Source organism: Lepidochelys kempii, chromosome 14, assembly GCF_965140265.1.
Source record: "Lepidochelys kempii isolate rLepKem1 chromosome 14, rLepKem1.hap2, whole genome shotgun sequence".
NCBI classification, from domain to species: Eukaryota; Metazoa; Chordata; order Testudines; family Cheloniidae; genus Lepidochelys; species Lepidochelys kempii.
Window position 1 is genome coordinate 8,653,984 of NC_133269.1, and position 14,765 is coordinate 8,668,748.

General features: G+C 40.1%; 1 protein-coding gene across 5 annotated transcripts in view; it reads left to right on the forward strand.

Annotated features, from left to right (window-relative positions):
* Positions 1 to 14,765, forward strand: part of SMURF2 (SMAD specific E3 ubiquitin protein ligase 2) — a 124,338-nt gene that overhangs the window by 65,972 nt on the left and 43,601 nt on the right. For 4 of the 5 annotated variants that reach the window (XM_073310783.1, XM_073310779.1, XM_073310780.1 and 1 more), the window contains 4 exons: positions 1,067 to 1,269; positions 5,388 to 5,472; positions 10,185 to 10,343; positions 10,579 to 10,644. In XM_073310783.1, coding sequence (XP_073166884.1) covers positions 1,067 to 1,269; positions 5,388 to 5,472; positions 10,185 to 10,343; positions 10,579 to 10,644 — 513 coding nt within the window. The remainder of the gene's footprint in view (positions 1 to 1,066; positions 1,270 to 5,387; positions 5,473 to 10,184; positions 10,344 to 10,578; positions 10,645 to 14,765) is intronic. The other variant, XM_073310781.1, reaches the window with a different exon arrangement.

Sequence of the window (14,765 nt, forward strand, 5' to 3'; positions counted from 1 at the left end):
TATCAAGCTGTCAGTGCTCACCTCCTATCAGCCCAGGATTTCAACCTCCATTGCCCACTTATTTTCAAATAGACACTTGTGTTACCCATGCACTTGGGAGGAGCACCCCATTAACATCAACATAGCTATCTCATTATCCACTTTCAAATCCCACCTGAAAAATCTTTTGTCATGATTCCTACAAAATACTGGACAATAGTTAAGCTGCTAATGTGCGTGGACTGCTGCCTATTGTTCTGACTAATATTGTCTTATTGTTTACTTGTGTGTATCTATCCATCTGTTGTCTCTTGTCTTATAATTAGATTGTAAGCCCCTTGGGACATGGACTGTCTTTTTTTGTTTGGTGTCTGAACAGTGCCTATTGCAGTGGGGGTCCTGGTTTATGACGAGGGCTCCTAAGCATTATGGAAATGCTCAAGTAATGTCTGACCAAGGGTGAAAGTTCCAGAGCTTCAGGCCCCTCAATAAAAATACCGTACTGCCAGCCCCCGTTCCTCCCCCTTTTTTTTTTAAAGTGTGTGGCGAGGTGCTAAATCAAGTGCTTCCCATGATCTAGACTGCTGCCGCAGCAGAGAGCAGCAGTCTTTAAGGTAGGCAGAACCCATAATAATTTGAGCTAAAATGAATGCCCTGAGTTGTATCTGGAAGCTAGTTGACAGCCAGTGCTTTTCAGAGAGCACAGGCATAACGTGCTTCCAGCAAGAAGCGCTGCTAAGCTAGTGGATTGCTACATTCTGCACTAACTAATGTTTTCAAATGGTCTTCAGATGTAACCCATGTAGAGGACACTGGACGAATGTATGACTAGCTTAGCAAAGTCTACATACAAAAGAATAGTTTGCTGCCTTATCAAAGCAGTCTTTGACACAGCGGATACCTGAACATTTCTCACCTGTTTTATGAAATTAAGACTTAAACATGAGTGACTATTTCCTGCACTTTTAGTGACTGATGCTTTTATCTATTGTATGTAAATGTTGTTTCATAAAGGATAGATGTGGTTGGAGAGAATAATTTCCTTGGTTACAAAAGGCAGTAACCTTATCTCATTACCTCTCAACAGACCAGCATCTGAATATTCTAGTCCAGGCAGACCTCTGAGCTGCTTTGTGGATGAGAACACCCCAATTACAGGAACAAATGGTGCGACATGTGGACAGTCATCAGATCCCAGACTGGCAGAGAGAAGAGTCAGGTCTCAAAGACACAGGAATTACATGAGCAGAACACATTTACATACTCCTCCTGACCTGCCTGAGGGATACGGTATGTGAGTTAAAAAATAGCGTGACATTATTCCAGTCCTTTAAGAAATTAGGTAAATGGGGTTCCCTCTTCCCCTGCTCTTTGTAACTTTTTTTGATCCTCTTTCTTTGATAACTGGTTTAAAATGCTGATCTGTCTGGGGTCTGCACAAAGTCTTAAACTTAAGATTGGACTTCAGATGATAGGCTTATTGTAAAGCAGTCAAAAATTCTGTGAGGGAGGATGGAGCACATTTTCTCATTCCATTGTTCCTGTAGTTTGTTCTCTGGACAATTTAGTGACATTTCTACAAATGGGAAGTAAATACTTCCCTGCACTGTTTCACAATTAGGTGAAGAAATGTGCCAAATGGAGACCATTAGTGAAGGGCAGACAAAAATGGTAACTGCATTTGGAACTAATGAATTTTTCTTTAAGATTTTTGCTATTCCCAGAATATGTATTTGTTTCCATAGTAGATTCTTACAAGCGTGCACTTAAGTGATTGGACATGTACCACATGTATTAATCTGCAATTGAGCATACATGTTCAATGGTCAAATGGGCAAACTTAGGTATGATTTGTGGTTAAGTTAAAGAAAGGACTTTGATACATTTTATAAGCTCTTTATCAAGATTAATTTAAATTTAAAAGCATAATTCGATTCTCTTACCTTCTATACCTAAATTAAAGTGGGAAGGTTTATTTGTGCCTTAAGAGGGGAGGGAGAAACTCTTGCAGTTTTTAATCTTGCAGCACAGAGCTCAGTATGTGGGCAAAACTCTAACTGCAGTGGGAGTTGGAACAGGCCATATACCAGCATTTTGGAAAGTCCTCCCTTATATTTCGTTAGTGTGTAGATGATGGATGATAAATTGCAAGTTAAGAACTAGAAAGGAGGAAGCCTGGTGCCAGTAGAAACGTACATTACAATAAGATTGATTAGAAAGAGGCTGGAAAATCATGGAACTCGTTAAAAATCATACGGCTTTCCCCCCACAATTTACAGAGGTTCACCTACTTTGTTTCCATAGTATTTAAAAAGGAGGCCATCACTACTACATCCTAAAGCAGTTCAACCTAGTGGATAGAGTATTGGGCCAGGACTCAGAAGATCTGGGTTCTGAGGATGTTGTGAAGGCCAAAACTATAGCAGGGTTAAAAAAATAACTAGATAAGTTCATGGAGGATAGGTCCATCAATGGCTATTAGCCAGGATGGGCAGGGATGGTCATAGACTCCAACTTCCCCTCTGCCCTGCAGGTGCTGCCCCGCCCCTCCACCCCCTTGCCCCACCCTCCGTTCCCCCAAGTCCCTGCCCTGCCTCCTTACCGCCTCCTTCCCTGAGTGCGCCACATCCCCACTCCACCCCCTCCCTTGAGGAAAGTCCTAAGCGCCACCAAACAGCTGTTAGGCCGTGGGCGGGAAGCGCTGCGAGGGGGAGGAGTAGGGACGCAGTGCGCTCGAGGGAGGAGGAGGGGATGGGGGTGTGGGGAGCTTGGCTGCCGGTGATTTTTCCCACGGAGTTGGCATTTATGGGGATGGTGTCCCTAGCCTTTGTTTGCCAGATGCTGGGAATGGGTGACAGGGAATGGATCAGTTGGTGATTACCTGTTCTGTTCTTTCCCTCTGGGGCACCTGGCATTGGCCACTGTCGGAAGACGGGATACTGGGCTAGATGGACCTTTGGTCTGACCCAGTATGGCCGTTCTTTTGTTCTATTCCTGGCTCTGCCACTGGAGTGCTGGATGACCTTGGGCAAGTCTGTGCCTCAGTTTCCCCATCTGTAAAATGGGGATAATGGTACTGCAAAGCACTTTGAGATCCACTTTTAACTGAATTGTCTTGTTAGACTGACTTCACACTTGGTAAGGCAACTCACATCTTTTCATGTATTTGTACCTGCTCCTCTATTTTCCATTCCATGCATCTGATGAAGTGGGTTCTAGCCCATGAAAGCTTATGCTCAGATAAATTTGTTAGTCTCTAAGGTGCCACAAGGACTCTTCCTTGTTTTCACTGTGTAAGAGTGGAGTGTTGTTGTTACACTTTGATCATGTCACATTTGGTCAGGTAAGCTATAGTGGATGACATAAGTAGTTAACGTCTGCATGGTAATGTGATCTTAGAATCATAGAATATCAGGGTTGGAAGGGACCTCAGGAGGTCATCTAGTCCAACCCCCTGCTCAAAGCAGGACCGATCCCCGACTAAATCATCCCAGCCAGGGCTTTGTCAAGCCTGACCTTAAAAACTTCTAGGGAAGGAGATTCCACCACCTCCCTAGGTAACGCATTCCAGTGTTTCACCACCCTCGTCGTGAAAAAGTTTTTCCTAATATCCAACCTAAATCTCCCCCACTGCAACTTGAGACCATTACTCCTTGTTCTGTCATCTGCTAAAAAAATCTTGTGCCTCAACATTTCCTAAAATCAAGTGCTTTTAGCTATACAATAGATTTAATTGCACTTCATGAAGTTTCAGTTTTTAAAATTGGTAGACTTCTGGCACAACTGAACAAGCCCTTACCCATGTGGCTAGAACAGATACTCACACCATTGTAAGTGTAGCTGGCCAAGTTGACTCCATCTCTCATAATACCTATAAAAACACTTAAACACAGAGATAATGCTGTAATCTCATTAAATATCTAATCTTTTTAGTGGAAGTTTTTGCATTTGATGTGGTATTCCTCATTATCTAGAGGCTTTTATAGGACACTACCAGCTGGTAGTAGAGACATACCTATGTTATGGATAATAACTTGTTAAATACCTAGATATCTGGGTCAAGGACATCTGAATTGACTCTTTAGGGAAGTGGAACATTTTAAAGTAAAACATGGAATATTTAGTAGCTGCTTTGAATTTATGCTTTTTTTTTTAAAGGCTGCATTCTCGTCAAATATTGTATCCAGACTTAATCTTTCTAGTGTACACGTAGGGGAATATTGGAATACTTTTATTTTAGACTACTTGAGAAACTTTACCACATTTGGTAGTTCTGGAAGGCTGGTACAAAGACTGTTTTCAGACATGTTTCCACATTGTTCAGTTGCTGGTATAACACTACACTTAGGCTTCGTCTGCACCACGCAGCTTTTAGCGACACGGCTGTGCCATTACGGCTGTGCTGCTATAAGGCACGCGGTGTAGCTGCTGTTTGAGGGCAGGAGAAAGCTTTCTTCCTGACACACAACTTCTACCTCCCGCGAGCAGTAGCAGCTTTGTTGGCAGGAGAGTCTAAAGTCTAAAGTCTGCTGCAGTTTCCACGGTAAACATCTGATGAAGTGAGCTGTAGCTCACGAAAGCTCATGCTCAAATAAATTGGTTAGTCTCTAAGGTGCCACAAGTACTCCTTTTCTTCCTGCCAACAAAGTGCTGTTCACACCGACATTATTTGTCTGTAAAACTTTTGTCGTTCGTGGGGGGTGTTTAACACCTCTGAATGACAAAAGTTTTGCCGACAAAGTTCCAGTGTAGACAAACCTGAGACACTCTCTACATGGAACTTTTACTCCTGTTTATAACCATGTAATATGTGTTAGTTTAGTGTTTGTAAAATGTGTGCTATTCTAGAGTTTAGGCACTGCCCTAAAGGAAATAAAATCCCGGTATTGTTGAGGCTTTATTATGTAATCCCAGATGTAGACACAATTCCAGAAGAAACTGAAACCTTTGTCTCATAATTGACTCCTGTAAACTGCAAAGAAAAGATACTGCTCTCCTATCCATATCTACAAATTTGTAGTATTTTCCCAAAACTCTGAGACTGTAGAAGAACCATTCCATGCCTCTCGCAAAAACAAATATCTAAAAACTGTCAGACTGCCAATTTTCAAGGCTTGCTACTATGCTAATTGACTCTGATTTGGATTTCTTAGTTGGACGCCACATGCAACCTGCTGAGCCTGCTGTCAGGAAGCCTAGCTCTCTGCATGTTAATCCAATGACAGTACCTAGAAACCCTTCCATGTAAAAAATCTGTTTAATCACTTTTTTAGAGCATCTCGTCTTTTGAGCAGGGCTGTTTGTCTATAACCTTGTAGTATGAGCTGAATTACTTTTTTCTTTTCCTTTTTCCTTTCATGCATGTCTATCTTTTTGGTTGTTCTTATTTATTTTATCTCAATTAACAGAGCAAAGGACAACTCAGCAAGGTCAGGTCTATTTCCTGCATACTCAGACCGGTGTAAGCACATGGCATGACCCAAGAGTACCAAGGTAAGAAAAGAACTCACATGTCTTTATTGTTATATGAAGTCTTAAATTAAACAGGACTCTCTTAAAATTGCTTGTCCTCCAATATTGCACTGTTTAATGTTACTTAAGAGAATATGCAGACTGGCGTGGTAGATGAAACACCCCTCCGCCCCCCCCTTCAGTCCCACCCCTCCACAGCAATCCAGCTTGTCATCTTAACATAAGCCACTCAACAAAATAAATGACACCCCTTGCATCAAAAACTAAGACTTGAAAGAATTCTTCAATAATAGAAAGTCTCAGAGAACAAATTAAACTGTTTTTATGAAAGAAAGTATAGTACCTAATGGTGTTAGTATCAGATATAGCCCCAATGATTATAACCAAGTCTGGCTTTTTATCCCTAATAAAATAATGGAAAAATCACAAAGGCTTTGTCTAAACTACACAGCGTAAACTCAGTTTGTCGGCGCTTTTGCTGACAAAATACTTCCACCCTCTATGAGCGGAGTTCTCCTGCTGACAACGCGAGCATTCACACAGGCACTTGCCATGGCAAAACTTTTGTCTTTTGGGGGCGGGGGGTTAAGCACCTGTGAACTGCAAAAGTTTTGTTGTTCAATTGGCAGTGTAGACAAAGCCTTAATACGTAGGGCTGGCTCGTCAAAAATTCTCAGCTCCCGCTGAGAGAAATGGGAGCTCCCAGAAGCTCAGCAACCTGGCTTCTGCCTTTAGGTACCTAAATGAGAACTGAACTCTTGTAAAAATCTGGCCTATAGAAGATAACTGAACCATGAAAATTTAGCAACATAAATTTAAGTGCAAATCTTGTCAGACAAACTGGATTATATTTTATTTGCAGACAAGCCTGGGAATTTAAATTCCTAACTGTGCTGGACATTAAAAATTGTGGATTTAACACACATTGGTTTTATGGCTCATTACAACAATTTTAACACATTCTGCTGCCTACTCACCCTTCTTTGCCCTATGACTGCAGAGGTGCTAAGTGCCCACTTCATTTTAAGTGGTCTCCTAACCACCCCTTGTGTTTAACAATCTGTTCCACCTTATATTTAGCTGCAACACTCTCGGGTTACCTTCTGCAGATTTGAGGAAGAGCTCTGTAAAGCTTGTCATAGAATCAATTCATAGAATCTCAGGGTTGGAAGGGACCTCAGGAGGTCATCTAGTCCAAACCCCTGCTCAAAGCAGGACCACCTTTTCCAACAATAGAAGTTGGTCCAATAAAAGATATTACCTGACTTATCTTGTGGCTCCAGGTTATTTTGTTGACAGAATAAAAAAAATTGAAGAGAATATGGTGGATATCTTGTTTGTTAATTTTTAATAATGCATTGGATACAATATCTTATGGTCTCACAATCAAAATAATTCAATTTGGCTTGGGTATGAATACTAACCCATGGTTTAGAACTAGTTGAAGGACTGTAAATAAAAGGGTAATGAGAAATGACAGTTTTTGAAGCTGAGAAAGACGTGTAGTGTATTACTTCAGAATTAGGAGTTACATCCCTTTTCATTAAATATCTTCCTTTAATGATCTGGAAGAAGGGAGCAGGCAGCACATATATGAAATGTAAGTATTACACTAATTTGGGAGGAGATATTATGAACACCACTGAGGACAAGGCACTAATACAAAGGGACTTAGATGTGTTAGAAAGGGATGCTTGAAACAGCAAAATATTATTTAACTTGGAAAATGTAAGCCAATTTGTTTTTGTAAAAAAGGTAACTTGCAACATTGATATTCAATGGGATATAGAAGTCATTGAAAATGGTGGGATACACCTAGAGGTGACCATGGACAGCGTTTGTAATAGTCAAAAAGATCCAGTGTAAGGCTGTGTGTACAGGGGTATTGTATAGTGGAGCCAAGAGGGAATACTCAGACTGTTCCTTGGATATGGTAGTTAGTTCAGGGCATCTCATTACCCAAAGACAAATGGGTAGGAGTACACACAAGAGAACCAAAGTGATAAAAGGGCTAGAAGGGACTGACTTGATTCTTTACACACAAAAAGCTAATGTGTACAGCTTAGTTAACCATTTAAAGGGGAAGATTAATCTGAAGTGGGCAAATATCAGGAGGAAGGGGGATGTAACTAGGACAGGGGTTCTCAAACTGGGGGTTGGCCTCTACCCTAAACCCCGCTTTGCCTCCAGCATTTATAATGGAGTTAAATATATAAAAGTGTTTTAAACTTATTTGGGGGGGGTCGCACTCAGAGGCTTGCTATGTGAAAGGCGTCACCAGTACAAAAGTTTGAGAACCACTGAACTAGGAGTAATGAATTAATTAAGCGGGAAAAGAGATCACGAAAATATTCCATACATTGATGAGATGTACTAAATTCTGGAATGGTCTCCCAAGGGAAATGGGGAAGCCCAATTTTCTTGACATATTTGAAACTAGATTATGTGCTAGAAAAATGTGCTGGGCAGAATAAATTCTGCCTTTTCAGGGAGATGGCAAGGCTAATCCAATACATCTTTCCATCTCCACTTTCCAGAAGATTGAGGTTTACTGTCCCACTCATTAAACATGTCCCTGTCTGTAAAGAGAGAGAATATTGTTAGTTTAAAAAAAAAAAAAGAATCCTTGTTAACGCACTGGAAGCTCTTTAAGATTATTACCTCCTAAAATCTGCAGATGCTAATGTAAAAATGGCATATACAGCCCTAAATTGGCAGCCAGCCCTGAGATTTATAAGAAACTTAACAATTTTGTGGTTGGCTGCTGCTCATGTTTCTTCCCATGTAAATGGATGTTGGATTGCCAGAAATGAGTAAGGTACTTCAAACCATAGTTTGAAGAATAAAAATTAAAGGTTTTAATGAAAAAGTGACACGTTTGCTGTGTGATATACTACTCTTGAGACAAGAAAAATACCTTTCTTGTGACATTGTCCTGAATCTTTGGTGACTATGGAGAAGATTTTCTAAAACGCAAAAGGCAATTAAGCAGCTGACGTGAAATTGTCAGCTGCCATTTGTGCCTTGGAAAGCGTGTGATGCAGGGGAAGATTTTCTGTCATTTTATGTGGGCAATATATTCTCTATCTTGCAGCGTAGAACTACTCTCCATTTTGTATGTGGGGACTTTTTAAAAAAAATACACCTTAATTTATCCACACTTTTTGTGCCTCAGATAATCGAAGTTGCAAATGAGAGCATATTGACATTTAGTTGTTTGTGGGTGTGGTCAGGTGGCTTTACATCTACTTCCATCATTTTGCCCTGTCATTATTTACAGCTACAGACTGTTGATGCAAGAAAGGAGGGTTTAGAAATTATACCTGTAGCCTATATAAGTACACTGCCTCTCTCTTAAACAGATCAGCCTCATTTTGGTTGTTCATGTTGGGGATGCGGAAGGAAACCCAAATTCTAGAGTGGTGGCAGAATACAACAACACTTATATTCACCTACTTTTGTATTTAATAGATTTAATTAAGAGCAGCACACACTTCTCAAACTGTAATTATAATGTAAATGATAGAAGCTGCTGCGTGATAGCAAGAGGTCAGTGGATTTGCAAATTAACAATTTCGAAAAATTGATTTATTAAAATGTTTTGGACAAAAATTATTTGCTTGGTATTTATTGCTCCACCTAAAAAGGTGAGCTACTAAAAAGATTTCCTTTCACTATACTTATTGTAATCTTCTAAATTCTTTCATATATCCTGTGTTAAAATACTATTTTGTAACTGTTTACAATGACGCTACTCTTTTGTGAATCAAAAGCAGAACTGCTATGCTTCATATCCTACAACAGGACTGCACAAAGGGTATAGTGGGGTTGACTGTTTTCTACATTAGTTGAAGACTGCCATTGTTACAAACTGGTAGAGAATTGGGGCACTGGTCCTTTTACAAAAGATGCCAAACGTTTAAAGATGCAGCATAATAATTTGCTCTGTAAAAAGTCATAATTATGTATTTGAGGCCAAATTGCTTCATGAGTTACATATGCCCTACTTCCAAAGATGTTAACAGAAGTTGAGCTAGAATACCTAAAGGTTGTCAGGGAGAAGGGATGTTTTTTATTCCTCAGAGAAATGCTATGCAGTTTTTAAAAACCACTGTATTCATCTTAAATAAATTAACCTGCAAATGCTACTTGCATTCATCTGACTTTAATAGAGATTACCTGAGACCACTTAATTGTTTACGTAAAATACTAGTTAAAGAGCTTTTCTTGCATCTAACTGTTTGTTTTTTAAAACAGTCAAAAATGGTTTTTGGTTTGGGCAGATATCCATGCATAAATCTTCATGGAAAATGTAACTAATCAGAAACGTGGTTTTGTTTTGTGGGAGTTTTTTAAATGTGATTGAGTGGCTTAAATGATTAATATTATTTTTAAAACTGTTTATTGTCAAAACTGGCGCAACTCCTGTTGGCAAATATGGTGGCAGCTTTTATTTTTGTTTTAAGTCTGTATTAAATTAGTATCTGATTGTTATTTTGTAAAAATGAAGATTATGTAATAACTGCTTTTCTAACGCGTGTGTAGTCGGGTGTGTATATTTTCATTTTCTTTGGTAGGCTTGTACCTTGGGAGTAGAGATTCCAGCTGAACAGATTAAGTTTCTGAAACAATACATTTTCTCAGACTTCATGGAATTGTTCTGTTACATTTACACTTGTTTGGCTCAGAAGCCAAATGCTGAGGTATTTTTTATTTTATATTTGTTTTTGCAGGGATCTTAGCAACATCAATTGTGAAGAGCTTGGTCCACTGCCTCCTGGATGGGAGATCCGTAATACAGCAACAGGCAGAGTTTATTTTGTCGACCATAACAACAGAACGACACAGTTTACAGATCCACGGCTGTCTGCTAATTTGCACTTAGTTTTAAAGTAAGTTTGAAAAGTGTACAATGCATATTAATTTTAATATTAGAACAAGAGGGTGACTCTTGTGAGAATGCTTGTTATAAGCCAAGGTGCATTCTGTCATTCTGTGTTATGTAAACTCTCTTCAATAGTATTTGCCCTTTAATTAACATGCTGCAGGCATCTGTGTGTATAACATAGTATATATGAGAGCTTTGATTACTATATAAATATTTTCATCTCTACCACCCTTCAACAGGGGCGTGGCCACTGTGATGTCATGGGGGGGCAGGTGCCGTCCCATGGAAGAGATCTGCCACCCCAGGTGAGATATTGTATAACAGTGGCATTTATCCAGGGACAGTAGAAGCGTTGTCTGCTGTACCTTTTTACATTGTCTTCAGATTTTAACGTTTTAATCTATGGGGTAACAAACTGATTAAAAAAAATTAGATTACATATTTTGTTGTCATTAAAATGAAAAATTGATGCATTGGGCCAGGGAGCAAGTAGCTAGGTATCCTTCCACAGTTTGTCTAGCTCTCTAATAAAGACAATTAGAAACGTTCTGAACATAAAGAACCACTCATTGGAAATGGAGCTACTACTAAACACAGAGAATAATAGTAAGAGTATTTATGATGTGCACTAGGGAAGATACCCCAGCATTTTGAATCTTAAGCAAAACCTAAATCTGGGTATTTTCAGATACTGCCTTTTTATTATTATTAAATAAACATTAAGGAATTCTGGCTGTCATTTTCATTCCTGATGTACTCATTTTGCGTTGGAGGTGTTTCTATATCACTATATGCAGAAACCAAAAACAGTACAAATGTTTTTGTCTAGACACAGCTATTGTCTTGTCCAGACATTGCTGGAATTTTGACTCTGTTGTTTCTCACACTAACAACTTTTTAAGACCTTTGTTTCGGGAAACACCTGCATAGCATTAACTAGGTTGTGAATCGAAGAAACAATGAAGAGCTGGATGAACAGAAAGCCATATGCAATCAGCATAAGGAGGTGCTAGGGAGGGATGGCAATAAGTTTCCTTAAAGGGAGTCAGGGTATGTCTACACTTAAACTGCTACAGCAGCACAGCTTCAGTGTAGACACTACCTATGCCGACAGAAGAGGTTCTCCCATTGGCATAGGTAATCCACTTCCCCAAGAGGCAGTAGCTAGGTCGATGGAAGAATTCTTCCTTTGACCTAGCGCTGCCTACATAGAGGGTTAGGTGAGCATAGCTATGTCTTGGGGAGGGGGGGATTTTTAGCTATGCCAATAGAAGTTCCCAGTAGACCGGCCTTCAGTCCTTGGGAAGTGAAGCCAAGAAGAGTATGTCAGGAGCCAGCAAGTAGAAGAATCAAATTAGGCTCTGAAAACCTCCAGAAAAGCTTTTTATGTAACTCGTGCCATCACCTAAAAGTTGGCTAGCTGGTTTGGGAAAATGGCTTTTGTATGAACAATCCATATCTGGAATCTAGTGAACTGAGAGAATTTGCCATCTAAACATGAGAAAAAAATATTAAAAAAAAAATGTTTTGAAGACCATATTTTTGAGTGTTACAGGCATTTTATGAAAGTCTTCATAGTCCAGGTTGATGGCTTCTTTTTATGAACCATGTACCTTTTTTTCTGAACTGTGTTTAGATTCCTTGTCTCCTTAGCTGCCTGCTGGCATGGAAACTGAATTTACCAGTGATATTTTAGGAGCCTGCACACATCCAGCACACAGAAGAGATTAATTTTAAATATTTTTAATTGGATATTTTAACCAAAAATTCTCTTTATAACCATAAGATTTTTATATTTGTAGAAAATTCAATTCTTCGGAGTATATTTTTAAAAAAGAATATTCTGGTTAGCACAGCCTCTGTTTAGTTGCCATTTCGTAGATATTTACAAAATAACTATGACATGGTGGTTTGCATGACATTTTATTGTACTTACAATGGAGCTAGCTTTGCATCAGAAAAATCCAGTTTGACTTGCAAACTTCAGAACCATTTTACACTTCTTCAAGCTGTAAGACCTATAACAACATGCTTAAGTTTTTCATTTGTACATCTGTCTTTCATTAGAAAAGGATTTTAGAAATTCAACCAACGGTGTCTGCAGGCTGATAAATCTTCTGTCATGTTTGTTCTTTTATTGTACCAGACAGGATATGTGAAAGTGATTCTCTCTCCGTGCCCCCCTTCCTGCGGGGGGGAGAAGAGAGCATTTGCTCTGAAGTAAAAACACGTTGTTTGCCTTAGGCCTGAAAGATTTTGTAAATTATCTGAAAAATAAAATAATATTGTTTAAGAGGAGATGGGTGGATTATAATTCTAAATCCAAAAATATAACCTAGGGTTCAAGACAGATGACACTGCCTTTTCCGTTGAGCAGAGATGCCATTTTGCCCCGATGCCATTATATATAGCTACCTAATTCTGTTTAAAATTTAAATATTGGCCCAGAGTTACTGATAGTTTTCAAAGCTGAAGGAGTTAAATAAATGCTTCATTGAGGATATTACTTTAGAAGTGTAGTTGAGCAATTTTCTGGTGACACAAACCTTGAAAAATAACTGAAAATGAGGAGGAAACAAATAGCAAAATACCAGCATCAACAGTTCAGTAATGGTAAAATAATGTTTTTATTATTTTAAGTACTGCAAACTATTTAGCAAATACACCTGTACCCTGATATAACATGAATTTGGATAGAACGCGGTAAAGCAGCACTCTGGAGGGCGGGGCTGCGTGCTCCGGCCGATCAGTGCGTGTGGCTCCGACACGCTGCTCTGAGCGGCGTGTTAAGGGTGCCGGTGGGGGGCCTGAGGGGTTGGATAAGGGGCAGAGGGTTTCGGGGGGCAGTCAGGGGACAGGGAGAAGGGGGGGTTGGATGGTTCGGAGGTTCTGGGGGTGGGGCGGTCAGGGAACGGGGGTGTTGGATAGGGCGTGGGAGGCCTGTTGGGGCGGGGGTGTGGATGGGGGCGGGGCAGTCAGGGGACAGGGAGAAGGGGGGTTGGGTAGGGGGTGGAGTCTTGGGGGTGATTAGGGATAGGGGGGGTCTATGGAGGTCAGGAAACTAGGAGCAGGGGGGCTTAGATACGGGGTGGGGTTTTGGGAGGGGTGGTTAGTGGCAGGGGGGTCTCTGGAGGGGGTAGTCAGGGGACAAGGAGTGGAGGGGGGTTGGCGGGGATTCTGAGGGGTCAGTCAGGGCGGGAAGTGACTATTAATAACAGAAATGCTCGAGGCCAAAGCAAGTTCAGTATGACACAGTTTCACCTATAACGCGCTAAGTTTTTTTGGTCCTGAGGCCCATGTCGTATTGGGGTAGAGATGTACTTCATTGTGATTTGGTTTTGGTGTGATTCAGCTAATACTATTTTATTTTTCTCCGTCCAGTCCTGCTGCTCTTTTAAAGAGCTGTAATTTGATGCATAGTTCTTAAATGCATGGTGATTTCACAGATTACTTACTTTTCCTTTAAGACTGAGATTAATTGGCTTTGTATCTACAGGACTAGTATCTTTAGTACAGTATATTGTATTACCTTGTCTGGTAGGCCTAATACAAGGGATGTTTTTACTGGCTTGCCCTTGTGGAATTAGAATGTGCAGGAAATGAAAGAATTATTTCCTTTTAACTTCAGCATCATCAAGAGTTATCCTCAAGTATATGGAGTTTATATTGTTGTTAAACATGAATCTATTGTCATATGTCTCATCATGAGTGGGAGGATAGTGTTAGATATAAGTCACGGGTGCATTAGAAATACATAGCCCTAATGATGTAGGGTTGGATTCAGGAGCTATGTGGGGACTTTGCTTCAAGGGCCATTTGGAGGTGGACCTTTAGGGCTGGTCTATACTAGATGATTAAGTTGACGCAGCTACGTTGCTTGGCGATGTGATAAATTCATACTCCTGAGCGATGTAGTAAAACTCACAAGTCCCTGTGTAGAGACTGCTAAGTTGATGATAGAATTCTTCCATCAACATAGCTACTGCCTCTTGTGGAGTGGGTTGGCTGTGCCAACGGGAGATCCCCTCCTGATGGTATAATGAGCATCCATACTGAAGCACTACAGCAGTGAACCTCACCACTATAGCGTTTTAAGTGTAGACAAGCTCATAGAAATGATTGTCTCAGTTTCTTGGGAAAGAATGGAGAGAGAAGTAGAATGTCTTACACTTCAGCTCTGAGTAGCACTGAGATGTTGGTTGTCTGCCTCATTATATCATTTTATTGCCTTTTTTTAGGATAGTGGTTTTAAGATAACTGTAGCTCATTGTAAGTAAAACCAACAATGGTCACTTTACAGAGGTATTTTTAGAGTTTAAATTTAATTTTCCTTCACCCCAAATAACTGCTCCTGGAGATTTCTCTGATATCTGCTTCTTGTGAAATCTTAGGTGAAGCAGTTTGCAGTTTATTCTGAGAGATTTGC